This window comes from Anguilla anguilla, chromosome 6, assembly GCF_013347855.1.
Source record: "Anguilla anguilla isolate fAngAng1 chromosome 6, fAngAng1.pri, whole genome shotgun sequence".
NCBI lineage: Eukaryota > Metazoa > Chordata > Actinopteri > Anguilliformes > Anguillidae > Anguilla > Anguilla anguilla.
In genome coordinates, this window is record NC_049206.1 from 60,883,423 (window position 1) to 60,907,972 (window position 24,550).

At 51.5% G+C, this 24,550-nt stretch overlaps 1 protein-coding gene across 8 annotated transcripts in view; it reads right to left on the reverse strand.

Annotated features, from left to right (window-relative positions):
* Positions 1–24,550, reverse strand: part of disp1 (dispatched homolog 1 (Drosophila)) — a 55,528-nt gene that overhangs the window by 18,826 nt on the left and 12,152 nt on the right. For 3 of the 8 annotated variants that reach the window (XM_035422205.1, XM_035422202.1, XM_035422203.1), the window contains 3 exons: positions 19,598–19,657; positions 16,241–16,308; positions 1,208–1,629 (listed from right to left, as the gene is read on the reverse strand). In XM_035422205.1, the coding sequence (XP_035278096.1) occupies positions 1,208–1,590 (383 nt within the window). In that variant the 5' untranslated portion in view covers positions 1,591–1,629; positions 16,241–16,308; positions 19,598–19,657. Of the gene's footprint in view, positions 1–1,207; positions 1,632–4,592; positions 4,811–5,526; positions 5,745–16,240; positions 16,309–19,597; positions 19,658–24,550 lie in introns of those variants that run through there. The other 5 variants (XM_035422209.1, XM_035422206.1, XM_035422207.1 and 2 more) reach the window with 3 other exon arrangements.

Consider the following 24,550-nt stretch of genomic DNA (forward strand, 5'->3'; position numbering starts at 1 on the left):
TTTTTTGCAGTTTAACACCATCATGCACAAAGCAGCACACAGACAGACAGGCCAAAGTCTCTGTCTGTCTGCCTGTCTGCCTGTCAGCCTGTTAGCCTGTTAGCCTGTTAGCCTATTAGCCTGTCTGTCTGTACTGATGAACCCACTGGTGGAAGTTAAAAGGCTATTTTAGCTGGACTGCGGAAAGTTCTGGCACCACAGCTCTCCGGTAGCGTCTGTATTGTGTCTGTGGACCCATCAGCCCGTCAACACCGTCTCCCACCCGGGGGGGGCAGACAGACCGATGATGAGAGACGCAAAAAAGAAGAGGAGAATAGGCTTTTCCTTCTTTTCCTCCCTTTTCATTGGGGGGGAGCATATCACTCCACCGTTCCTGAAAGCGGCCTTTCATAGAGGGAAGGGTCTGTGCGGCTCAGCTAGCGCCGTACCGCGGCACTGCGTGGCCCGGTGAATATCCGCCAACGCGCAACCTTGGGAGGGGGGAGGGGTGGGGGACGGGGTGGGGGACGGGGTGGGCGGAGGGGGGATTTGGGTTATCCCTGTGACAACAGCCTTGACCTCGAGATGACAGAAGAGCAGACAAAGATATTCTCAGCGTTAACAGCTACAGATCCCCCACCCCCCATCTCCCCCCCCCACTGCAGAGAGGTGGAGAGAGAGAGACCGAGAGAGAGAGAGAGAGAGAGAGATAGGATACAGTGGAGAACATTTGTATAAAGCTTATATGCTCAGGCGGAAACAGACTTTAAATGACTGGTTCCTTCTGAACTCTTCTTAAGATTTGTGTGTTTGTGTGTGTGCTCAGCTTGGGGGTAAAGTGGGAGTTCTACCTCTGGGGATAAAGTGGGCGGAGCTCTACCTCTGGGGGTAAAGTGGGCGGAGCTCTGCCTCTGGGGGTAAAGTGGGCGGAGCTCTGCCTCTGGGGGTAAAGTGGGCGGAGCTCTGCCTCTGGGGGTAAAGTGGGCGGAGCTCTGCCTCTGGGGGTAAAGTGGGCGGAGCTCTGCCTCTGGGGGTAAAGTGGGCGGAGCTCTGCCTCTGGGGGTAAAGTGGGCGGAGCTCTACCGCTGGGGGTAAAGTGGGCGGAGCTCTACCTCTGGGGGTAAAGTGGGCGGAGCTCTACCTCTGGGGGTAAAGTGGGCGGAGCTCTACCTCTGGGGGTAAAGTGGGCGGAGCTCTGCCTCTGGGGGTAAAGTAGGCGGAGCTGTACCTCATGCTGGCCATGTTGAGTGGGCCGGGCGGGTTCTGGAAGTGGTCCTGGGCGCGGTGCTGCTGCAGGCAGCAGGGCGCCGGGTGGACCGGAGACCGGTTCTGGAAGATGTGGCACTCCTGCTGGTTGCCGTGGCAGCAGAGCGGCGGGTGAAAGGGGCAGCGGTGGCAGCAGGGGGGCGGTTTGGGCGTGTCGGCGGGGCTGGGGGCGGGGTGTGGGCGGAGCAGCCCGTTGTGCTTCACGCCGCCGTTCTGGCTGACCTTCCCGCGCAGCGTGCCGCCGTCCGCCTCGGGTCCCACCGCCGTCGCCGTGGCGATGCCGCCCGCTGCCGGGACGCCCCCGTTGCCGAGGAGAAGGTCGCCGTTCCCGTTGCTATGCGCCATGGTCCTCTTCCCGCCAGCGCCTCAGATCACGCCTCTCCTCTAGGGGGCGGAGTCAGAAACAGGAAGCAGCATGAGAATCTGAAGCCGTGCAAACCCCATTTAACCCCGCCCAACCAATCAATCAATCAATCGACCAATCAAATCACACAATTTACATCCACCAAAGTGGACACGCCCCACACTCTGCACCAGGATTTCGGTGAACCCGTTGATTCAGATGGTTGGGGGGTGGGGGGGGGGGGAGTGGGGGTGTGGTTGGGTGAGTGACCTGTCAATCAAAGCCAGTACCATGATTGGTGCACACGGTGACTGCAGGGGGTCCTGGCTCGGTTAAACTCCCCGCTGGGGCCCATTAACCTGGACCGTTCATAACATACTGAGAGACACAAACCCAAAACTGGGTCATCTACAGTAACCCCAGGCAACGGCTACCCATCAATCAGCAAAAATGCTTTTTTTAAATGTTTAACATGCCACGTGATTTATCTTCTGTGACACAAACCTGTTACCTGCGAGCCGACAGACCTGGTCTGTTTAAGTGAGGGGGGAAGGGGGTAGACAAAACTGACCTGTGTGTGTGTGCAGGTGTGTGTGCGAGCGTGTGTGAGAGAGAGATATTGGTTAACCATATTTAAACACAGCTCACTTCTCTGTCTTGATAAAATTAAACTTGGCAGGCAGCACATTAAATTCATCTTGCATCCAAAGGCAGCACCACCAATGTGTAAAATACCTTATCTGTCCATCACATAAGGTGACTGTACATCCAAAAAATAATTTTCCCAGTCGGCATCTCTCCACTGTTACTTAGAAACTGGCCTGTTTACATTTAAGCATAAATAAATAAAAACCTGCAAACAGCACCCCCTTTTAAAGCTTGCGGTGGGGCAGTGTGAAAATGAGCCCCCCCTTCCCAAACCGGGGTGAATAAATAAGCCAATGAAAGGCACAAGTGTTTTTCTGATTGGGTTAACAGGATGCGAGGGGGGGGGGGGGGTCACGAAAAAAGGATCTGTTCGGTACACCACCTTAAACGTCACTGGTGCGCACGAAATATCAGAAATACTCAGCCACTGCAGAGGTCAGGGAAATGCTCATATTTGACTGCCATTCATAAAATATGATCCAGCAACTTCTATTTAAAGAGGGGGGAAATGTTTTATTTAAAATAAAAATAAAAATAAAATAAAAAAAGCAGAGTATGGGAGGGGGGCAGTGCATGGGTAAATGCAGCAGACATTTACCAAAGGAAAACAGGGAAATTACAGCCATTTTGGCTCAAATGCAAGTGGAAAAAGAGGAAATTACAGCCATTTTGGCTCCAAGGTAAAAGGGAAACAGGGAAATTACAGCCATTTTGGCTCAAAGGTAAGGGGAAAACAGGGAAATTACAGCCATTTTGGCTCAAAGGTAAGGGGAAAACATGTTAACGCTCAATGTAATTATATCAAATCAAAATATATTTAAATAATGCATTTTACAAAACAAAGCATTCTCGTTTTTTAACTCCTATTGATAATACTCAATTTACAATAAATACCGTGCAAAAAGCATTAAAGAAAGCCATTTTTGTAAAAAGAATTTAAAATAAAATACTATTACAACAACAACTACTACTACTCCTAATAATAATAATAAGTAAATTTCCAAAAATCTTAAATCCTGCTGCATTTTGAAAACCCTGAGATTGAAGTGATTTTCTGTGTCCTGAAGAATACGAAGCGCAAACGTCAGCCTTTTCCCGAGGGTGGGGGGGGTGGGTGTGTGGGGGGGGGGGGGGGCTCCACACTCTGGCGCCGAGCGCTTCACAGCCAGGTGAGACATTCAGGAGCGTCTGTGCGCCTCTCCCCCCCATCCCCCCCCTCCCCCAGCCCACTGACACAAACAGAGTTTTGTTGGCTGGGAAGAAACAGTGGCAGCCATGCGCATGGTGGCGGTGGTGGGGGGGGGGGGCAAATGTGCTTTTATCAGGTTCTGCAATGACTGGGACTGAACCTTCACTCCTGTAATTAACATTAATAAGCACAGGGGCTTCAGTGCAGACTGCCCTACCAAACACAGCCCATAACCCCACTGTAGACCCTCTGTGAGAAAGGCCCCTGTCCCAAACCGAATTCATGCCCCGGGCACAGGAAAACACAGCTAAGGGAACCCCCCCCCCAAACACCCCACAATCACAGGTCCAGAGTCCAAGCTTCAACCCACCCCCATACTACCGTTCAATGCAACCACAGAGGAACTTCCCCTTAAAAATGTCAGACTCTAGATTATAATCATTTTCTCCCCTTGTTTCCCTGTTAAAATATATTTTTTTTTTTAAACGCCACAAAAAATCGAAACCTCACACATTTAATTTTTTGCCAATTTAAACATTTTTTCTCGCGTTTCAACGAGGTTTAGTACCGAATATAACTGCAGAACAAGAGTACGCGTGGACTCTACTTAGAACTACATTGAAAGACAAGCGTCGTATAATTGCCACCTTACAATCACGACTCGGACGTGTGGCGTTTAAACCGAAGAGTGTAAATAAAGACGAGATCCCCACAGCACACCGAAACTCTGCGCTCCGTATGTCAGCGTATATGTAATACAGTAGGCTACGTACACTACCGCGGCTGAACACATTCGCACAAAATGAACTAAAAACATTCGATTATCCAAAGCAAAAAAAGTACACAGTGCTTAAATCCTCGCCGTTTTCAACCCGCAACTGGTGATTTACTTCTCCGCAGCGAATACAGAAACTGAAATTTAAGACCTAATAACACTAATTTACTGGCGAATGACCATCTTAAAACAAATCGCGTCTTTAACAAGGCAACAGTTCCCCAAAATTCATGTATCCGGTAACGTCGTAAACGTTACGTTGCTGCGCAGAGAACACATAAGAAAAAGAAGAAGAAAGCGGGGTCGCTATTTCAGGAAAGCGTCCGTGCACAAATTCAATCCATGCCATTTTCAAAACACGAAAACCACACGCGAATACGGAGTTCGCTACCTTTTTTCCCACCGCGAAGGCTGGTTAGTTTGCTCGTCGTGATTGAAGAACGCTTCCCGGGGAACGAGAGAGAATGGGTGAAGAAAGGACTGCGTTTAGAAAATCCGGCGAGCGGCCGCGGATCAGCAAACAATCCTCACGGATTCCACGCACAGAGAGCAACAAGTCGCTGCGGGCTGGCCATCCTGCAGCGGGAAGCGCTCTGGACGCCTGACAGGAGCTCGCATCCTGCGGAGGGCAGGGACTCCGCGCGTGCGCTCTGATAGGACGACCCGCGTCCCCCCCCGCTACTTAACCCCGCTGCCGCTCGCGCTGCGGGTAACAGCTGGCGGAGCAGACGACCGTTTCTGGCCGGTCGCCGCGCCGGGACGCGCAGGTGACTTGACTGATAGAGCGCTTCTCTTTGCTCCTTGTAAGCCCAGTGTCCCGAAACCCGACAACCAACAACACAGCAACTTCACCAAACTGCAATGTTGGCCTCACTCTTTTCAATTTTCGGGTCTTTGTACAGTAAGATGAGACGTGCTTGTTGGCTAACTTGTTTACACGCCACAGTTGTACTATAAAATGACTGACCTCCCGCCCCCCACGGAAAAAAACCCGGACTCCGCAAGTCACAGTTCAAGTAAGAAAAAAATTAAACATTAAGTTAAACCAACGCAAGAAAATCTATAAATGCTTGTTGCGAAATGTTCATAGCAAGATGGAGACTTAGTACAACATCAATCACCAAAATTATTTTTCAAAGCTCTAGAAAGCTTAGAAAAGTACTGTAGATAGCAAGACATGGTTATTCATTACAATGGTTTACAAGCCTGGGAATACTCTCTTTATTCAGGGAAATTCAGCATTCAGAAATTGTACGTGTTACCTGTGATAGATACTCACTGAAGCCAAGTTCACCTTACGAAGGATTACAAACACCCGTGCCTCACCTGGAGCTCAGACAGACACCCTCCTGAGCAGCGTTCTTACTCCAGCATGCGCAGGAATACTCGGTTAGCGATGGTATTCTTTACCCACAATCCCTCACTCAGTTTGGCAGAATGTTAAATATTTCCACATGATTGGGTAACTGCAGCAGATGAGCTAAAGCAGGAGGCAGAGGAAGAACAGCACAGCACACTGGCGCACGCAAATCTGGCTCCCGCATCGACAGGAGGCAGCTTCTCTACAAACGATTTTACCAGCACAGACGGTGACGGTTCGATCGACCCCACTCTCATTAAATCCAGGACAACCAGTCCATGATAGTTCTCCAAAATGATGTGATAGTCGTGAATACACCTCCTGGCAAAACTTCACCCACCAGGCAGAGTAATCAGTGAGTTTGGAATTTATTTTTTTAGCTCTTAACCTTTTTATCTTTGAGGTTGTCATTACAGCCCCACCCCCTCCAGCCCCACCCCCTCCCTAATTACAGACCCCTAGCAGGGCGCGCTGGGCACGCCAGCCCGCCTGCTGTGTGTTTAACTTAATAACCCGCTGGAACACTTTCCTTCCCGTCACGGCTCTCCTCCCTGCCTGTCTTCCAAGAATTTCTGCCGAAACTGTTGCACACGTCCGTCCCGCATTTAGCATCACACTGGAGATTCGCTGAGAAATTCTGAATTAGTTACACGTCTAAAAGAAATTGGGAAGACTGCAAACACTCATGAGATTTAATTTTTATTTGGGGCTCAGGAGGTAAGAGTGATTGTCTGGCAGTCGGAGGGTTGCCGGTTCAAACCCCGGCCTGGGCGTGTCGAAGTGTCCTTGAGCAAGACACCTAACCCCTAACTGCTCTGGCGAATGAGAGGCATCAATTGTAAAGCGCTTTGGATAAAAGCGCTATATAAATGCAGTCCATTTACCATTTTATTTTCAAGTACATAACATTCAGTTGGAGAAAGTACATCATGCCTAATATTTTTACTTCAAGCTTTTATCTAACCCCTCAAAGCCCAAACCTAAACTGGTAACTTCCAAACTCATCTAACCTCTCATTAAAATCACACGTGTGCTTCCACGCTGTTAAGAGGTACTTCCCTTAATGGAAGTGAAATTCAACCGCTAAAATCACACAGAAATCTACTGAATGATTAAATGATAACACACTTAATTTCTGTGGTGTGATACGTACATATTTACACATTAAAGGAGATAAAAGGCAATTTTCTGGCTCAGTAGCACAGTAAAGAGCTTTACAGTTGAAGCGTAGTACCAGTGCAGATTAAGCTCAATCCTACAGGGGATTACTACACTTAACGCTAAACATATTATCATCCAGCACGACCTGCCGAAACCAACCAATCACGCGCTCAGCTGCCAGGGTCATGTGGTCCAAGCTAAAGATGCCCCTTTGAAATAACGCAAGGTGTCCGACTCCTGGAGACAACATCAAAGAGGACTCGATAACGGGATAAAACTCATCAAAGCACACTGTCCTACCACTGATCCCCCCCCTTCATCAAGATGAGGGGGGCAGGAGAGGGGCAGGAGGGGAGCAGCCCAAAACCAGGCCAAATCCCAGCAGCCCAGGGACTACCGAGGGGAGTTAGCCTCCCTGGCTAACTCTGGCACACCCACAGACATGTTATTAATGTGCACTGTCTCTGTCAAAAACTAAAAATGTAATTAATAATTTCTAAATTAAAATTTAAAACTTGTCCAATAAGGGGAACACATTTCAGTTGGGAAAGTGGAAAAGCCCAAATATGGGTGTTGGAAATGCCCCAGGGGGATTCTGTACCAGAGAAACAACTAAAAGCCCATACATTTTAAAAAAACATAAGCATAAACAAAACTGGTTTTCTTCGCCAAATGTTTTTGACTGTTTGTCCATGGCTGTTCAGAAATAAACTGCCATTTCTCACACAAAAATAAAACTGAATTCTCCAGAAAAGGGGAGGGGTGGGGTACAGGTTTCTGTTTAAAATAACGCATAAATACAGCACAACTGCATTTTAATCAATCACTGAGGGCAAAGCTCAAGCTGGTTCACACTTGCTCATTCCAAGAACACAAGCATTCACAAACAGACTTTTAAAAATAAATGAATACAACTACATACAACACAACAGGCTTCCAGCTCCAAATGAAAACATGGTCCAGCCTGTTTCAGGTTTTATAAAAAATAAAAACAAAAAGGAAAGAGTCCTGCATTACAGTAGCGGCCATAGAACAGGTTTAGGATGCGATCTCGCAGCCCCTATGGGGGGGCGTGGGCTGGGAGTTAGCGGGGCGCGCACGGTTCCTGTGGCGACACCCGAGCCGGGCGAGGACGGACATCGCACAGCTGATCTACGCCCCGAAAAACCCACAGGGATCCCCGAGAACTCAACACCCCAGCCCAACTTAACCTGAGCGGATTTAGCCTGTCCTCCAGGGTAAACACACACTCACGCACACACACACAAGCACGCATGCACACACACACACGCACCTCTGAGCAGCGATTCAAGTATCTGAGTGTCACGCGACGTGATACATACTGGGGGGGGGGGGGGTCTCCTCCCCCCAGGGTTATGCGATGGCTACTGTGCAGATGCCGGGTTATCAGTTACCGAGGAGCAACACTCCAGGGCACCTAAACGCAAACTTTATGCTTCCACAGAGTCCGCCATCAAAGCGGCTGTGCTTTATACGCCCATTTAAACACAGACAATGAGAGCGGCTGTGCTTTATACTACCCATTTAAACACAGACAATCAGAGCGGCTGTGCTTTATACTGCCCATTTAAACACAGACAATCAGAGCGGCTGTGCTTTATACTGCCCATTTAAACACAGACAATCAGAGCGGCTGTGCTTTATACTGCCCATTTAAACACAGACAATCAGAGCGGCTGTGCTTTATACTGCCCATTTAAACACAGACAATCAGAGCGGTTGTGCTTTATACTGCCCATTTAAACACAGACAATCAGAGCGGCTGTGCTTTATACTTCCCATTTAAACACAGACAATCAGAGCGGCTGTGCTTTATACTGCCCATTTAAACACAGCCAATCAGGGCGGCTGTGCTTTATACTGCCCATTTAAACACAGACAATCAGAGCGGCTGTGCTTTATATTGCCCATTTAAACACAGCCAATCAGGGCGGCTGTGCTTTATACTGCCCATTTAAACACAGACAATCAGAGCGGCTGTGCTTTATATTGCCCATTTAAACACAGACATTAGCACCGCGTTCAGCACGGCTGCTCTTCCAGGCCTGGGTGTTAATTTCCTTAAGAGCCAAACCAGACTGAGCGCAGCGTAAGTAGGCCCACTGGCCGGGATTCAAACCCATAACATTTAATTCAGCTTAAGCGCCGGGACTTCCTCACGAGGAAGACGAGGCAGCGAGTTCAGCCCTCGGTGAAATGAACGAGAAACCCACATTAGCGCTGAGGGAGAGAAGTGGGGGGGGGGGGGGAATGAGCTTGGGTCCCGGTCACCATGGAGACGGAGAGACCCGGCCCACAGCTGCTCCCAAGGACACCAATGTGTCAAGGTCTCTCTCTACCTCCACCTCTCTATCGCTCATACCTCTACCTCTCTATCGCTCCATACCTCCACCTCTCTATCGCTCATACCTCCACCTCTCTATCGCTCCATACCTCCATCACTCTATCATTCTTTAGGAGACACACCCAGGGAAAAACGCTTATTTGAAATCCCATGACCTCCAATGAAAATCGCCAAGAAACCACCCCATACGCCCTCCTGCACCCTCCCCACCCCACACACCCTCCTGCACCCTCCCCACCCCACACACCCTCCTGCACCCTCCCCACCCCGCCCCAGGAAAGCAGACGCACACAGCAGGGCGTTCTGATCGCCAAATGCGGGCGTGCCAGGGCGCTGCCGAGGAGCGGAGACGACAAAGTGAAGAGCCCCCCCTGCCCCCTTGCCCCCCCGGCTCCCTACCCCCACCCCCCCCACCCCCGCCCCCGCCAGGTTGGGGCAGGGGGATGAATGCACTCTTTGACAATCCTGTGCTATAGATATACGCCCCCGTGTACTCCTGTCCTTCACAAGACTCATGGGGGCTCTGATGCTACGGGGGTGGGGGGGTGGGGGATGGGGGACACCCCCCCACCCACCCGGTCCCCCGAACCCGGGCTGGTTCTCCTGTAAGAGACAGACGGACGGACTCCTCCCTGACAGCCCCCCCCCCCCCCCCCACTTAACACCTCGTCTCTGAAGTTTCCGCCCCACGGCCCCCAGCCAATAACAAAGCCATTCATCAGCCGGAAAGTGATCCAGTACCAGGAGCACTGAGGGAATGCCTGTCTAAAGTGCGGGGGGGGGGGGAGGGCATACAGGTGCTTAAACCCCCCCCCACAAAAACCTCATCCATCCTCATCAATCCACCCGCATGTAATACGAGGAGATATTTTACAATGTGCATGCACACACAATGCATCACAGTATGAGCTGTAATATTAATATACAGTGTATGCGTACACACACACACACACACACACACACACACACACACACTGTGCACATGAGTATTTCACCAGCATTAATGAACTCAAAAACGAATGTTAATGCAAAATGATGAAAGGCGAACAGGAGCCCGGTGTTGCCGAGGTAACTGAAGGGTTTTTTAACGAATCACTCTTAACTCATTACAGCTAAACAGGTGCACAGAGCGCTGATCACAGAACACCTGCAACGTTTATTACACACTCAATCAAAACTCAGCACATTAGGAGGACACGTGCTTGAGTGTGAGTGCGTATGTGTGCGTGTGTCTGAGAGTGTGTGCGTATGTGTGCGTGTGTCTGAGAGTGTGTGTGCGTATGTGTGCGCGTGTCTGAGAGTGTGTGTGCGTATGTGTCCATCTGCATGTGTGAGTGTGTGTGCGTATGTGTGCGTGTGTCTGAGAGTGTGTGTGCGTATGTGTGCGTGTGTCTGAGAGTGTGTGTGCGTATGTGTGCGTGTGTCTGAGAGTGTGTGTGCGTATGTGTGCGTGTGTCTGAGAGTGTGTGCGTATGTGTGCGTGTGTCTGAGAGTGTGTGTGCGTATGTGTCCATGTGCATGTGTGAGTGTGTGCGAGTGGGTGTGCACGCGTGCATGTTCATGCGCATGTGTATGTGAGTGTGTGCATGTGTGTGTGTGTGACTGTGTGCCCGTGAGTGTGCGTCCGTGCATGTGCGTGCACGCACGTACCTGTGTGAGTGTGTGCGTGCGTGCATGCGTGCGAGTGTGCGTGCGTGCGAGTGTGTGTGTGTGTGGAAAATTCCACACCCTGAAGTGATGGGGCCCATTGCAAGGATGTGGGTGAATCCGGAGGAGGGAAATTATTAGTGACAGACTTACCGAGTTACATCACAGGCAAGGTCAGCCAGCATTCCCCACAAGCCGCTTTCCAAATTATAATGAGGACCCCCCCCTCCTCCTCCTCCCCACCCCCCACCCCAGAAGCACTCCATAAGTGAGAGCCACCTTAAGCTGGCAGAGTGGCTCCTGAAGTTTGGGCCAGCCAAAAAACAGCTGGCATGGGTTTGAGGTGCCCTCCTGCCACTTCATTTTGTTGACTCAGTCTCTGAACGCTGGATCCAGTGAACTCTAGCTACGAAACGTGGCTTTATAACTCATGGCAGTTAACGCTACTTAATAAAAAGCTGAAAAAGAATGGCTGCCTATACACACACTTTCCTGACGTGTTCCACTGGTGCTGACCCACTCCTGAAACAATCTAATTGTCTCACAGAAAGAATAATTAATTCTTTCTAAAACATATGTTTTAATTTTACAGTCATAATCCGGAAATTGTTTTTGCTGTTGTAAAATTGCGTAAATGTATTTGGTTAACTTCCATGGCCTCCGATGATTTATCGTCTCTTAAAACGGATCATTTTTATGTATTTTCCTATTCGACAAAAATTACTGGCCGGGACCGTAAGCTCGGAATTTCACAACGCGCTGTACGCTCTCCCGCGGTCTGTTCTTTGTAACCCGTCTCCGTGATCGCCGCGCGCAGTCTCGCACGCGGTCTGGCCGTGCCTGTCGCGAGCACCGAACGAGCTCAGAGCTAATAAAATCAGGATAATAACGGGGAAAAGAGGTCGCCCATTCATCTCTGTCGATACAATGCCTTTGGTCGGTTCATTTCACACCTTTATAAAAGTAATTATAGCGGTAAATTAGGAGGATTTACGAGTTACAGTAAATCACCGTACTGATCTAGATAAGTTTCTTGCTTTGCAAGCCCGTACACTCCAACTTCGCGGTACAGTAATTTCGCACGGCTCGTGCATGCGCGTATGTGTGTGTCAGCCAGTCAGTGCGTGTGTGTGTATATAAGAGAATTAAACTTCAGAACGTGCAACCGAACACCGTTGCGTGCTGTAACAGACGCGGAGCTGAACAGACGCACAGAAGCGAGACAAGTGAAGAGAAACAACTGTCACACAATCACATTAGTAAATGGGGTGGGGGCGGAGGTGCGGGGTGCGTGGGCAGGGAGGGGGGGTGGAGTGCCATAATGGCATTTAAGTAGTTTTCCAAACATTAGAAAGTACCTCTTCTCACAAGCTTCAATTGGCTCAGATACTTAAGCCCCCTGGCCATTCCCCTCTCTCTCTCTCTCACTCTTTTTTTTCCTAAAACAATTCCACATTTATGGTCAAAACTTCACCCTCAAATGCAGAAAAGATGCCTATTTCACCCCCCCCCCCCCCCCCGCACTACACACCCTCCCCACCCAGAATTTTCTTCCGTTTCTTTCAGACGAGTGTCTCAGCGCAGGAGGTGCAGAGAAGCTGTGCGCAGGAGGTGCAGAGAAGCTGTGCGCAGGAGGTGCAGAGAAGCTGTGCGCAGGAGGTGCAGAGAAGCTGTGCGCAGGAGGTGCAGAGAAGCTGTGCGCAGGAGGTGCAGAGAAGCTGTGCGCAGGAGGTGCAGAGAAGCTGTGCGCAGGAGGTGCAGAGAAGCTGTGCGCAGGGGGTGCAGAGAAGCTGTGCGCAGGAGGTGCAGAGAAGCTGTGCGCAGGAGGTGCAGAGAAGCTGTGCGCAGGAGGTGCACAGAAGCTGTGCTCCACGGTTCGCTCTGCTACTGCGCTGCATCCACACTAAATATTTACTCTTCCCAGCTCCCCAAAAGAAGACTGAAGACTGAGAGACCCCCCCCCCCCCCTTTGTGCCCGGGGGGGGAGGAGGCTGAACCACTCCTTTCTGGAACTCCAATCACTTGGCCTAAGGGGGGTTGGATGACTCCGGGATCCCCCCCATCTGAGGCTTAGGCCCGTCCAGTAAGAAGCTGCAGTCTAACACATGGGTTCCACCATCTGAACGAGCACACAGTTCATCCCCCCCCATCCAACTAATACTCAAATGCTTCAGAAGCCCACTCAAGTTTAGGGTAAAGACATGACCAGATTCAGCATTAAAAAACGTACGGACGCAGCACTGCTGTATCGGACTGTAGTTCTGCAGCCAACAGGAAGGGAAACCAGATCTATTAGCCGCTCAAATCTTGGTGGAAATCTGGGTATGCGGTGGCACAGGGCATGTAAATCACACCCGATTATGTGACAGCTGGGGAAACAGTGAGTAAAGGTGCCTGTAGAACACGGTTGAGGAAGTGAGGTGGGGTCCTGCGATCAGGAAGCTGGCCGTGTAAGTGCCTGCGCAGGTGTGAACCACAGGAGACGGGCCGAGCACTCAGAGGACCTGCCTGCATTTTTAACCCTTTAAATTCAGGCTTCCATTTTAAGGCCTAGTGAGAATGTTCCCCATGGTGTGGGTTTTTGGGACTGGCTGCCTCAACAGGTACATTCTGTTGCTTATTTTTGCCACAGCTGTAAGCCAGTAGGTTGTGGGTTCAAGTCCCAGGCAGGGGCACTGCTCTAGTTCCCCTGATCAAAGGTCGTTAGTCCTAAATGGCCTCAGTAGTTACCCAGCCATGGAAGTGCAGCGTGTCCCGTATAGCTTCAGCCCACAGCCCTACCAGCCATATCAGCCAGGAAGAGAAATTACATTTAAACAAAACCATGGCAACCAGGTAAACATAACAGCTATGAAACAGCAGTGTATCTGCCGGGTTGCTGCGGTGGATTCATGTCAGAGTTCCTAACCTGAATATTTTTAATCAATTATTTATTAATATTCAAGTACAGTCAAAACCTGTAATTGCACACCTGGAGATCGATACTTTTTCAGATTTACAGACTAAAAGCCAGTTAATGGGACTGTAAAATTAGACACCACAACCCTCCCTGACCAACTTCCTTTTCGAATGAGGCACATGCAAATATACACAAACCCACACACGCACACACACGCATGGACGCACACACACACTCACACAGGCCAGGTTCCACAGCACAGAGGAGTGGACGTGCGTGAGGTTCAAAGAGCCCAGCGCCGAACTGCGCTGAGTACACAACTGTGCGCTAACGTCTCTGCCCCACCCCCCCTCAGGCCCCCCCCCCGCCCCCCGCCCCGTTCATTAAGCAAATAAAAGGACCGCATTACTGCAGAGCTCTGGGTGCGGTTTGGGGGGGGGGGGGGGCGGGCTCACAATGGGACGGATCAAAGAGGCCAGCCCACCGTAAGAATGGCAGCTCAGCAGAGCTCTGTTTACCATCAACACCTCCTGTCTGCAGCCAACACAGCTGCGCGCTCCGCTCACAAACACAGAGCCCGTCTGCGCAGCCAGCACAGCTGCCCGCTCCGCTCACAAACACAGAGCCCGTCTGCAGCAGCCAACACACCTGCGCTCTCCGCTCACAAACACAGAGCCCGTCTGCAGCAGCCAACACAGCTGCGCTCCGCTCACAAACACAGAGCCCGTCTGCGCAGCCAACACAGCTGTGCGCTCCGCTCACAAACACAGCCAACACAGTCTGCAGCCAACACAGCTGCGCGCTCCGCTCACAAACACAGAGCCCGTCTGCAGCAGCCAACACACCTGCGCTCTCCGCTCACAAACACAGCCAACACAGTCTGCAGCCAACACAGCTGCGCGCTCCGCTCACAAACACAGAGCCCGTCTGCAGCAGCCAACACAGCTGCGCTCCGCTCACAAACACAGAGCCCGTCTGCGCAGCCAACACAGCTGTGCGCTCCGCTCACAAACACAGCCAACACAGTCTGCAGCCAACACAGCTGCGCGCTCCGCTCACAAACACAGAGCCCGTCTGCAGCAGCCAACACAGCTGCGCTCCGCTCACAAACACAGAGCCCGTCTGCGCAGCCAACACAGCTGTGCGCTCCGCTCACAAACACAGCCAACACAGTCTGCAGCCAACACAGCTGCGCGCTCCGCTCACAAACACAGAGCCCGTCTGCAGCAGCCAACACACCTGCGCTCTCCGCTCACAAACACAGCCAACACAGTCTGCAGCCAACACAGCTGCTCGCTCCGCTCACAAACACAGAGCCCGTCTGCGCAGCCAACACAGCTGTGCGCTCCGCTCACAAACACAGAGCCCGCCTGCATTACAGCACACTGATAAACCAGCACGTTTCACAAGAAAATTATTTTAGACTGATGCAACTAAAAGCCAGACAGCCCACTTCTACCCCCCCCCTCTGAGCACAACATTTCCATAGACTACCCCCCCCCCCCCGCTGAACGTGGAACCTTCCGGAAAAATTCCTCAGCGATGACAGACAGGCTTCCTTCAATACGCCACCTGCTGCCTCAACCACCCCCCCCCCCCCCAACCACAACCCGAAAGAAGTTAATTTGAATAAGGAGCGGTCCGGTAAAAGGGCTCATTTAAATAAGGAACGCTTCCATCAGGTAGATCAGAGGATGTAAGGGAGGGGCAGGTCTGGCGGTGATGGGGGAGGGGGGTTATTTTACCTTACATAGCTGTAGCAACAAGAAATGTTTAACTTTGGAGAGCATGTCTGGACAAGCAAGCAAAAGAAGGAGGGGGCCTACAGGGGTGGGGGGGGCGGAGTGGGCGGGTGGTGGGGGGGGTGTCTGCGGGAATATTTCAGTAACGGCTCAGTTGCAGCTCACACAGTCAGTCAGTACACAATCAACACCACGCTTCTGCTCGTCTACAACTCCACATGTCAGTCAATCATCTCTGCTATGCAACAGGAAAATAAACACACACACAAAAATACATTTCAGTATTTTTACACATAGACACACACTATTTTAAATATACAAGGTCTACTTATACATACATAACATATAAATATACAGCCTATTTCTGTGTGAAGAACCATTTTATTTATCTTTAATCCTGCTTTATCATGACAGAACGCAGCGTGTTCACGTAAAAATATCTCTGCCAGACCAGGCCATCCGCCTCCAGGACCATCGCGCTTCCCTTCCCACAATCCCCCTCACTCTCAGAGCAACCGCTAACTCACGACCCCATCACCCACGACCCCAAGACAAACGAGGCGATGGGTCCCGCTCAAACAAACAAGGAGGTCAGCGGGACAAAGACGAGCAAGACGAACTAAAACAGCCAGGTAGCTACAGGTACATCAGGAAGCACATAAAAGCAACGTTACTTAAACCTAACGGCAGTCCTCTTCTAGCGACCAGTATGCAAGCAGAGGTTAAACTGGCCCTGGTGGGCTACAGATCACCGATGAGGAACTAACTCCTGCCACTACACCATGTTCAGTTTCACACACAAACACCAGCAGCCACTAGTGGCTTGCCAATCAAACAGGGTCAAGGGAGGTCATCTTAACCGTTACCAAGGCAACTGGGCCTCCCCGTCGATGCCGGTCATGTGCTCTGATCTGCAGTCTTCACAGGTGATCAACTGCAGGGAACAAAATCACAAAACTAAAATTAAAAATAGCCCATAAAAGAAACTCTTTCTCTCTCATGTAGTACTGTGTGTAAATAGTCACTGGCTCTCCTGTAGTACTGTGAGGCTAAGCAAAGACAAATGCCTTCAATCATGACAGATTTGCCACTGCAACCATGCTAGATTAATGAAACAATATTGAGACAAATGTGTATTGTGTATTTATTTATTAATATCATATTGTACTCTCTTCTGCTGAGGAAAGCAAGTTACCAGTAAAAATATACATTGAAACACATGCACACACACACACACAGGCTTGGAGCATCAGTGCACACAGGGGGAAAAATCATTTTAATTGGGCAAAAAAGAAAAAAACGTGACAGGTTTCCTGTGGTTTTAAAAGCAGCCCCCCGCCCCCTGCCCCCTGCCCCCTGCACCCCCGCCCCCGCATCCTTTAAGTTAATGGCAGCTCCCTGCCTGAAACACCTCGACCCCGGAAAGTTTGGGGGTCACCAAACACCCCCCCCCCCCGCCACTCTCGCGTCGTTAATAAGGTCGCCGGGTCAATGTGAAGATCGCTTCGGTTCCTTTATAAAGAGCCCGTCCTGCTGTAGAGCCCCCTCTTCCCCCGTCCCACCGCAGAGCCCCCTCTTCCCCCGTCCCGCTGTAGAGCTCCCTCTTCCCCCGTCCCGCTGTAGAGCCCCCTCTTCCCCCGTCCCACCGCAGAGCCCCCTCTTCCCCCGTCCCACCGCAGAGCCCCGTCTTCCCCCGTCCCGCTGTAGAGCCCCCTCTTCCCCCGTCCCACCGCAGAGCCCCCTCTTCCCCCGTCCCACCGCAGAGCCCCCTCTTCCCCCGTCCCACCGCAGAGCCCCCTCTTCCCCCGTCCTGCTGTAGAGCCCCCTCTTCCCCCGTCCCACCGCAGAGCCCCTCTTCCCCCGTCCCACCGCAGAGCCCCCTCTTCCCCCGTCCCACCGCAGAGCCCCTCTTCCCCCGTCCCACCGCAGAGCCCCTCTTCCCCCGTCCCACCGCAGAGCCCCCTCTTCCCCCGTCCCACCGCAGAGCCCCCTCTTCCCCCGTCCCACCGCAGAGCCCCCTCTTCCCCCGTCCCGCTGTAGCGCCCCCTCTTCCCCCGTCCCACCGCAGAGCCCCCTCCTCCCCCGTCCCGCTGTAGAGCCCCCTCTTCCCCCGTCCCGCTGTAGAGCCCCCTCTTCCCCCGTCCCACCGCAGAGCCCCCTCTCCACCCGTCCCACCGCAGAGCCCCCTCTTCCCCCGTCCTGCTGTAGAGCCCCCTCTTCCCCCGTCCCACCGCAGAGCCCCTCTTCCCCCGTCCCACCGCAGAGCCCCCTCTTCCCCCGTCCCACCGCAGAGCCCCTCTTCCCCCGTCCCACCGCAGAGCCCCCTCTCCACCCGTCCCACCACAGAGCCCCCTCCTCCCCCGTCCCGCTGTAGAGCCCCCTCTTCCCCCGTCCCACCGCAGAGCCCCCTCTTCCCCCATCCCACAGCAGAGTGCCCCTCTTCCCCCGTCCCGCTGTAGAGCCCCCTCTTCCCCCGCACCACCTCTCAGGTGCACCCCATGGGGAGAGGGGAGAGAAAACCCTGAGGAAACGCTGAGGAAACCCTGAGAAAACCCGAGGAAACGCTGAGGAAACGCTGAGGAAACGCTCATTCTGGCGAGCGCATGAATGAGGGACGCTTTTCCAACACTTTCTTTGCAACCGAATCAGTTACACGGATTAAAGTGAGCTGGAACCAAACAGAAGGAAGGACCCTAAAATATCACCGCCAGTCCCCCCCGCCCCCCCCCCCCCCCCAAACCACACAAGAAGAGCTTTCACCCACATCCCGCTTCACTGCCAGGACATCGAGCGCCTACTCAAATAAACAATACCCCCCCTTCCCAAAGCCCATTTAGCACCCTTACCAGGATTGAAAAATGTAATTTTTTAGGGGGGAAACAATCGCATCAGAGAACAGATTCATGGGGGAAATCACATGTAGAGGCTAAACAAAGGGGAAATCACATGTAGAGGCGAAACAAAGGGGAAATCACATGTAGAGGCGAAACAAAGGGGAAATCACATGTAGAGGCGAAACAAAGGGGAAATCACATGTAGAGGCGAAACAAAGGGGAAATCACATGTAGAGGCGAAACAAAGGGGAAATCACATGTAGAGGCGAAACAAAGGGGAAATCACATGTAGAGGCGAAACAAAGGTCGGCACATTAATATCGGGGACTCGTCCGGTACGGGGGAGAAGCCACATCTGGACGCCCTGCTTTAGTAAAATGGGGCCGCAGCGCAGTCTGTAAGACCTCACGCCAGACACAGGCCTGCGCAGGATTTTTTGGATATGCGGTCATTCGACAGAGGGAGGTTTACGAGCACTAATGACACCGTTCAGCCTTCAGCCAAATTCGGCCGACGACAACAGCTGCCTCTGCCAAGGGGAGGCCTCGGCGTTCACGACTCGAACGAGTGCGTCTGGAACCCAATCCGAACTCCGGCTCCAACCGCTCCCCAGATTACCCGGCAAAAACCCAAAACACCGCGGGCACTCAGGAGCCTCGTAAATCAAACGCGGCCAAGAAGCGCTTTTAAAGCGTCGCTGACTGACCCGATCACAGATAAGATCGGCCATATTTTACAAAAAAACTGTTTCTGTATTCCCTTTCCCAAACCTGTCAACAGGTACTCCACCCCAACACCGGCTAATGCTCAACCCCCGCACCCAGCAACTCCACATCCACGACTGTCTGAGCTGCGGCTACGCAACTTCAATAAGAGTAAGAGCAGCTTAACAGAAACAGTCCTGAAAAACACAAGCAGGTGCTCCAGGAAACACAATCCGTTGCTCCACTCCTCCACGAATGCAGAGAAAGTAGCGAATCTCCAACTGAAAGCCATCAATCCTCTTTAACGCTAAGTATCTGTAAAGAAATAAACACCGTAATATATGGCTGGACGTGGCGAAGACGTGGTTTGACACAGCGTTACACGCCGGCCACTTCCCGAGCAGGAGTTTGTTATTAATTTATTAATATTAAGCACGGTCTGCGTTTTACATGTTCATCCTGGGCCCTTTGCAGCAGGAAACATGCGGAGCGTATTAGAGGAGGAGAAGAGAGCCATTAGCTGCGGACGTGAAAATAAATCCAGTCTCAGAAAAAGTCTGTTATTTCCCCAGCGAGTTTCGGACAGGCGAAGACATAAAACAGCATCATGCTGCAGGACTGTTTGCTGTGGTTACCGGAGAACGCAGCTAATAGTCATAAAAAAATAATAAAAAATCACGCATACCTGAGGGGGTGAGTGGTCTGCTGAAGAATCACGTACAGCTTGTCATGAGTAATCTTCCGTCTGAAAAACAAATAAAAAATATCCATTAATAAAAGACAGAGATACAGAAACGGTCATCAAGAAAAGATAACCTCCATCCTTCCTCACTGTAAAATGGGTTCATAAATTTATTTTAGACATTTTGTTTATAATCAGCAACATGGGAAAAATGAGGTTACCATGGAAATAATTTAACAGCGATGAAACGGTGTGGAGACCAGGAAAGAAAAGTGTGAGCTCCCGTGCCAGCGAGATAATCCCTGTGCATATGTATGCACGTTACAACATTATGTTTATTACAGCATATGCATTAATACACCAATACACAGACAGACACACGCACACACTCACAGTTACACACAAACACATGTATTTACGCACACTTTAATTCACAGAAACGAGCAGATAAGTTTAAGAGTCGGGTGTATGGACAGTGCAAACGCTCTTTCCCTCCCTCCCTCTCTCTCCTTCTCTCTCTCTCTCTCTCTCTCCCTCTCCCTCTCTCTCTCATTATCGCAATGAGCCCTGCATCTCTATTCCTGTCAGCTCATCTTCCAGACCCGTCATTTCACATCAGCACCCCCCCGGATCAGGAGGCATGGGGGGGGGGGGATTCACCTCTGCAGGGGGGGGACCAAATGAGCCCGATGCCTGTTTACCACATGGACCCCGACCGGTCTCCACCTACACCTGAACTCCATGTGCACCCTGTCAATCATCCCCCTGCCCCCCACAAAAACGCCATCTCACCCAAACCACTTCAGTATGTTCACTGCATAGCAATGAACATTGAACAATGTACACAAGCGCACACAAACACACACAAACACAAACATGCACACACACACACACACAGGCACACACACACACACACACACTGGCACACAAACACTCACTCACACACTCACTCACACACACTCACACACACGTGTGTGTATAGGCATGTCATTGTGTCCCTCCAGCACAGTGCAGGCAGACCCCTTGCAGAGGCAGATGGTTTTAGTTCAGTTTAGCAGGTTGAGTCTTCAGCGGCTGGAGAGATGGACAGAGGGGTTCTCCCAATTCTGAGTATCTGAGTAAGTGCCTGTGCTCCTCCTGCTCTGTGGAGGTGCCTGTGCTCCTCCTGCTCTGTGGAGGTGCCTGCGCTCCTCCTGACTCTGAGGAGGTGCCTGTGCTCCTCCTGCTCTGAGGAGGTGCCTGTGCTCCTCCTGCTCTGTGGAGGTGCCTGTGCTCCTCCTGACTCTGTGGAGGTGCCTGTGCTCCTCCTGCTCTGTGGAGGTGCCTGTGCTCCTCCTGACTCTGTGGAGGTGCCTGTGCTCCTCCTGACTCTGAGGAGGTGCCTGTGCTCCTCCTGCTCTGAGGAGGTGTAAACACTCCATGATCTCCCCGTTATCCTCGTTCAGCTGAGATCCTCCACCCAGCAAACAGCCAAATTCCACAGCCCTGACCGCCCCCCCCCCCCACACCCCACACCCCTCTCAGGGGCACATTTCTGCCCCCTCGCCATGGTAACAAAATCCCATCAACCACAAATAAGACACTTCCCCTATCTAAATAGTTATCCATTCAGAAAAATTCTTAATTTCTTTTTAGAAATCTACTTCGGGGAGGTACCCAATTAAAGTCTTGTTGTTTCCAAGGGCAGCTCCAAACGGACTAAAGCCGCTTTTCCACCGCATGGTACCGGCTCGACTCGACTTGCTTTTGGTACCAGGCTCTTCGTTTTCCACTGCAGATAGTCCCCCGTCAATGTAGCTGGTCGTCATTAGCGACGCCTCATGAAGCGCGTTGCTCTGACCAATCAGTGGTCTGCAGTGTTTTCACCTCACCTTTTGGTATCGCCTCAGCTCGCTTGGAACCTCGACGGAGGCGATACCAAAAAAGTACCAGGTACCAGGTACTATCTCACTCCCGCCCCTCACCTGCTGACTGGTGCCATGCTACGTTATTCTTCCTTTGAATGATGCCATGGCAACGCTGGTGATGGTTACCATGGTGCCAGCATGGGGTCTGACTGCCAGGACTCATCACTCACCAGCGCCCCCTCTGGGCACGCAGGCACCTGCAGGCCGTCTACGCTGGCTACGCAGTATAGTGCACCTTGACATCAGCGACTGCACAGCTCAGCCGGGGGACTGCGCAGCTCAGCCAGAGGACTGCGCAGTGAAAAGGAAGCAGCAGCTGGCAGGGCAGCATTTCGGAGGAGAGTGGGTGTAACCCCGCCCACTCCCTGACCGTCCCAGGACAGAACGACAGACAGAGAGAAAGACAGCGAGTGGTAGACAGAGAGAGACACAGAGAGAGAAAGATAGTGAAAGAAAGAGACAGCGAGTGGACATCTGGTTCTCATAGGCCCACTCAGGCAATCCCTCTGCCTCCCCAGCTTATCAAGGGAGAGGAACCATTTGGCAACATCCACAAACACAACCCCCCCCCCCCCCCCCCCCCCCCCCCCCAATATCTTGGGTCATCACCATGTTAAAAAATCACAATTCCGGGAAACGGGAGAGGAGAGCTCAGTTTGGAACTGGGATGAGAAACAGCCCCCTAACCAGACCCACGCGGGACGGACCCCTCCACGGGGTGCGCCAGCAGACCCGAAACCTTTCAGGACCCGTGCAATCACGGAACGGCAAACGAGCGCACACTCTCGGGATGGGCCGTGGGGGGGGGCACACACATTCCTGCTTAAAGGAAAATTCCAGGCTGGAACACTCACATCCTTACCAAACATGTAGCAGCGATGTTCTCTCCAGGGACTATTCTCAGATACGAGTGATGTGTTTCACTTTATTTCTTCTGGATCTGCTCCAGTGTGTCATTTTCCTACATTACCCAGAAGTACCTTCACCACACCCCACTGAGGGGAAGGGGTGCGGCGTACAAAGCCAGTTAGATTGATATTGACGTCAGCTAGCCAGCTAGCAGTAATTAGCTAAAAGGCTAAAACGCAGTTAGGAAATCGTGGCCACGCCCCCAATCCTCAAAGAAGTCACACTGTTTCATTCTGGACTTTTGAGGCTGCTCTGAATGTCCTCTAGATAAATGATTTATTTCTCTCAGTAGCGATACTGCTCAAAGTTGATTTGTGGGGATTTAAGCGAAAAACCTCTGACTTGTATGGAATATCGGATATTTACAGTTGGTTCTACTGCAAGGTCAGCACTATAACGAGTTGAAGACACGCTTCTCGTGTTAAACTGCACTGTGCCTGCAGCATGACGTCACGTCGTCCACAGAAATAAGACCCCGGATGCGTTTCAGCTCACCGATACACAAACTCTAACAACGTCTGAAGTGTTTCAGCTGGGAATTCCCCTTCAAGGCAGCGGCACTTCCTCAGGTAGCCAAATGAGAGGGGGAGCGTTTAAACACCTTAATGTGCGCACGTCAACAGCCCGAACTTTAAAAGCACACTCCATAAATCCGCTTCATTATTTACCTACAGTACTGCTCCACACTCCCACTCCATCACACCAAAACCAGTTAAGAGTCTCTCTCCCGTTTCCCCCAGGGATAGTACAGGGGACACTCCATCACAAGCACAAAGCCCTTTATGTAGTTTTCTGCTCCTGGTAAGGGTCACAGAGTTCAAATGAGCACGTCCACAGAGCAGCCCCGGCCTTTGTAGAACACTGCCGCCATTTTAATGAGGAGCTCTTGCTCCATCCGAGCTCATTACCTGCGTGTTAATGAGAAACACTTACTCTGTCCCGGCTGGCTACCTCACAGTTAATGAGAGGTACGCTAACCTGACGCGCGACAGAGTTGCTCCGATACGTTCGCCTCAGGAACAGGGGAGAAGAAAAAGCTTAAATGCACACATCTGGGGTGTCCGGCTAATAACTTAAACAGGCTAATAACGGGAAAAAGAGTCACCAGTCAAGGGGGCCTCAGAGGAAAACAAATTCCCCACGTTAAACTGAGAATGCAACTCATTCTCTGGATTAGCTCCTTCCACAGTGGGCCACTTTGTGGATATTGAAAATGGAGCTCAACGCCAGGGAACATCGATTAGTAGGCCTGCATAATTTTTAATGGTAAGTACGATTAGAGCAGGCAGCCGATCGGGGAGTGAGCCATCGGCCATTTTGAGGTCCGTTAGCACTCACAGAACACTCAGCCCGACGGAAAGCTTTACGCAGGTCTAACGAAACAATCTGGGGAAAACACGGGGAGCATTATCAGTGCTCACATAGTACCTACAAGAGCTGTGAGATCAAAAGATTATGTATGCAACAAAACCGTGCACGTTATAGGCTACATTGCAAGCAGTAATATTCAAAAACACAAATTATAAAGACAGTCGCTTCAACTAAGAGCATAGGGTTGAAATCGCGAGCACTTAAATCATGAGAACATTTCTGTGTGACGTTCGTGGCGTTGGTTTCTCACGCGGTTAAAACGAAACCCTTATTCTGTCCACCAGACAGAGGGGTCTCATGGTCATACATCTGAACCGGTCCCATCGCGGCGTATAGAAACCCAGCTGCTGTCTTCGGGACGTCTGCAGAAGCTCAGCGCCCCTGTCAGAAAGCAGAGACGGCAAAACCGCGCAAATCGCGAACCGCTGACGAAGGGCAGCGAGCTCGCGCTCTCACGGTGACGCGTCGCCTGGCAACGGGCCAGGCGGCTCCCAGCGCTGACTTCATAAAAACAAACCGCGCGGACAAACCAAAACACGGCTTTAGGGCCGACCGGGGAACCGCCGGACGGCGCAGGTGCCACCTGTAAATCACCCCGCTGTTCCACCCCAGCGTCGCCGAAAACGCTCACCACCCCCACACTTATTTCACTGATAATTATTCAGCCTAATTAAAGGCAGCAGTAGCCTAATTAAATGGTAGGCCTCTCTTTAATCTTTTTATTTTTTAGGATTCAAAAACATGTTCCCAAACATTGAGGCAATGGGCT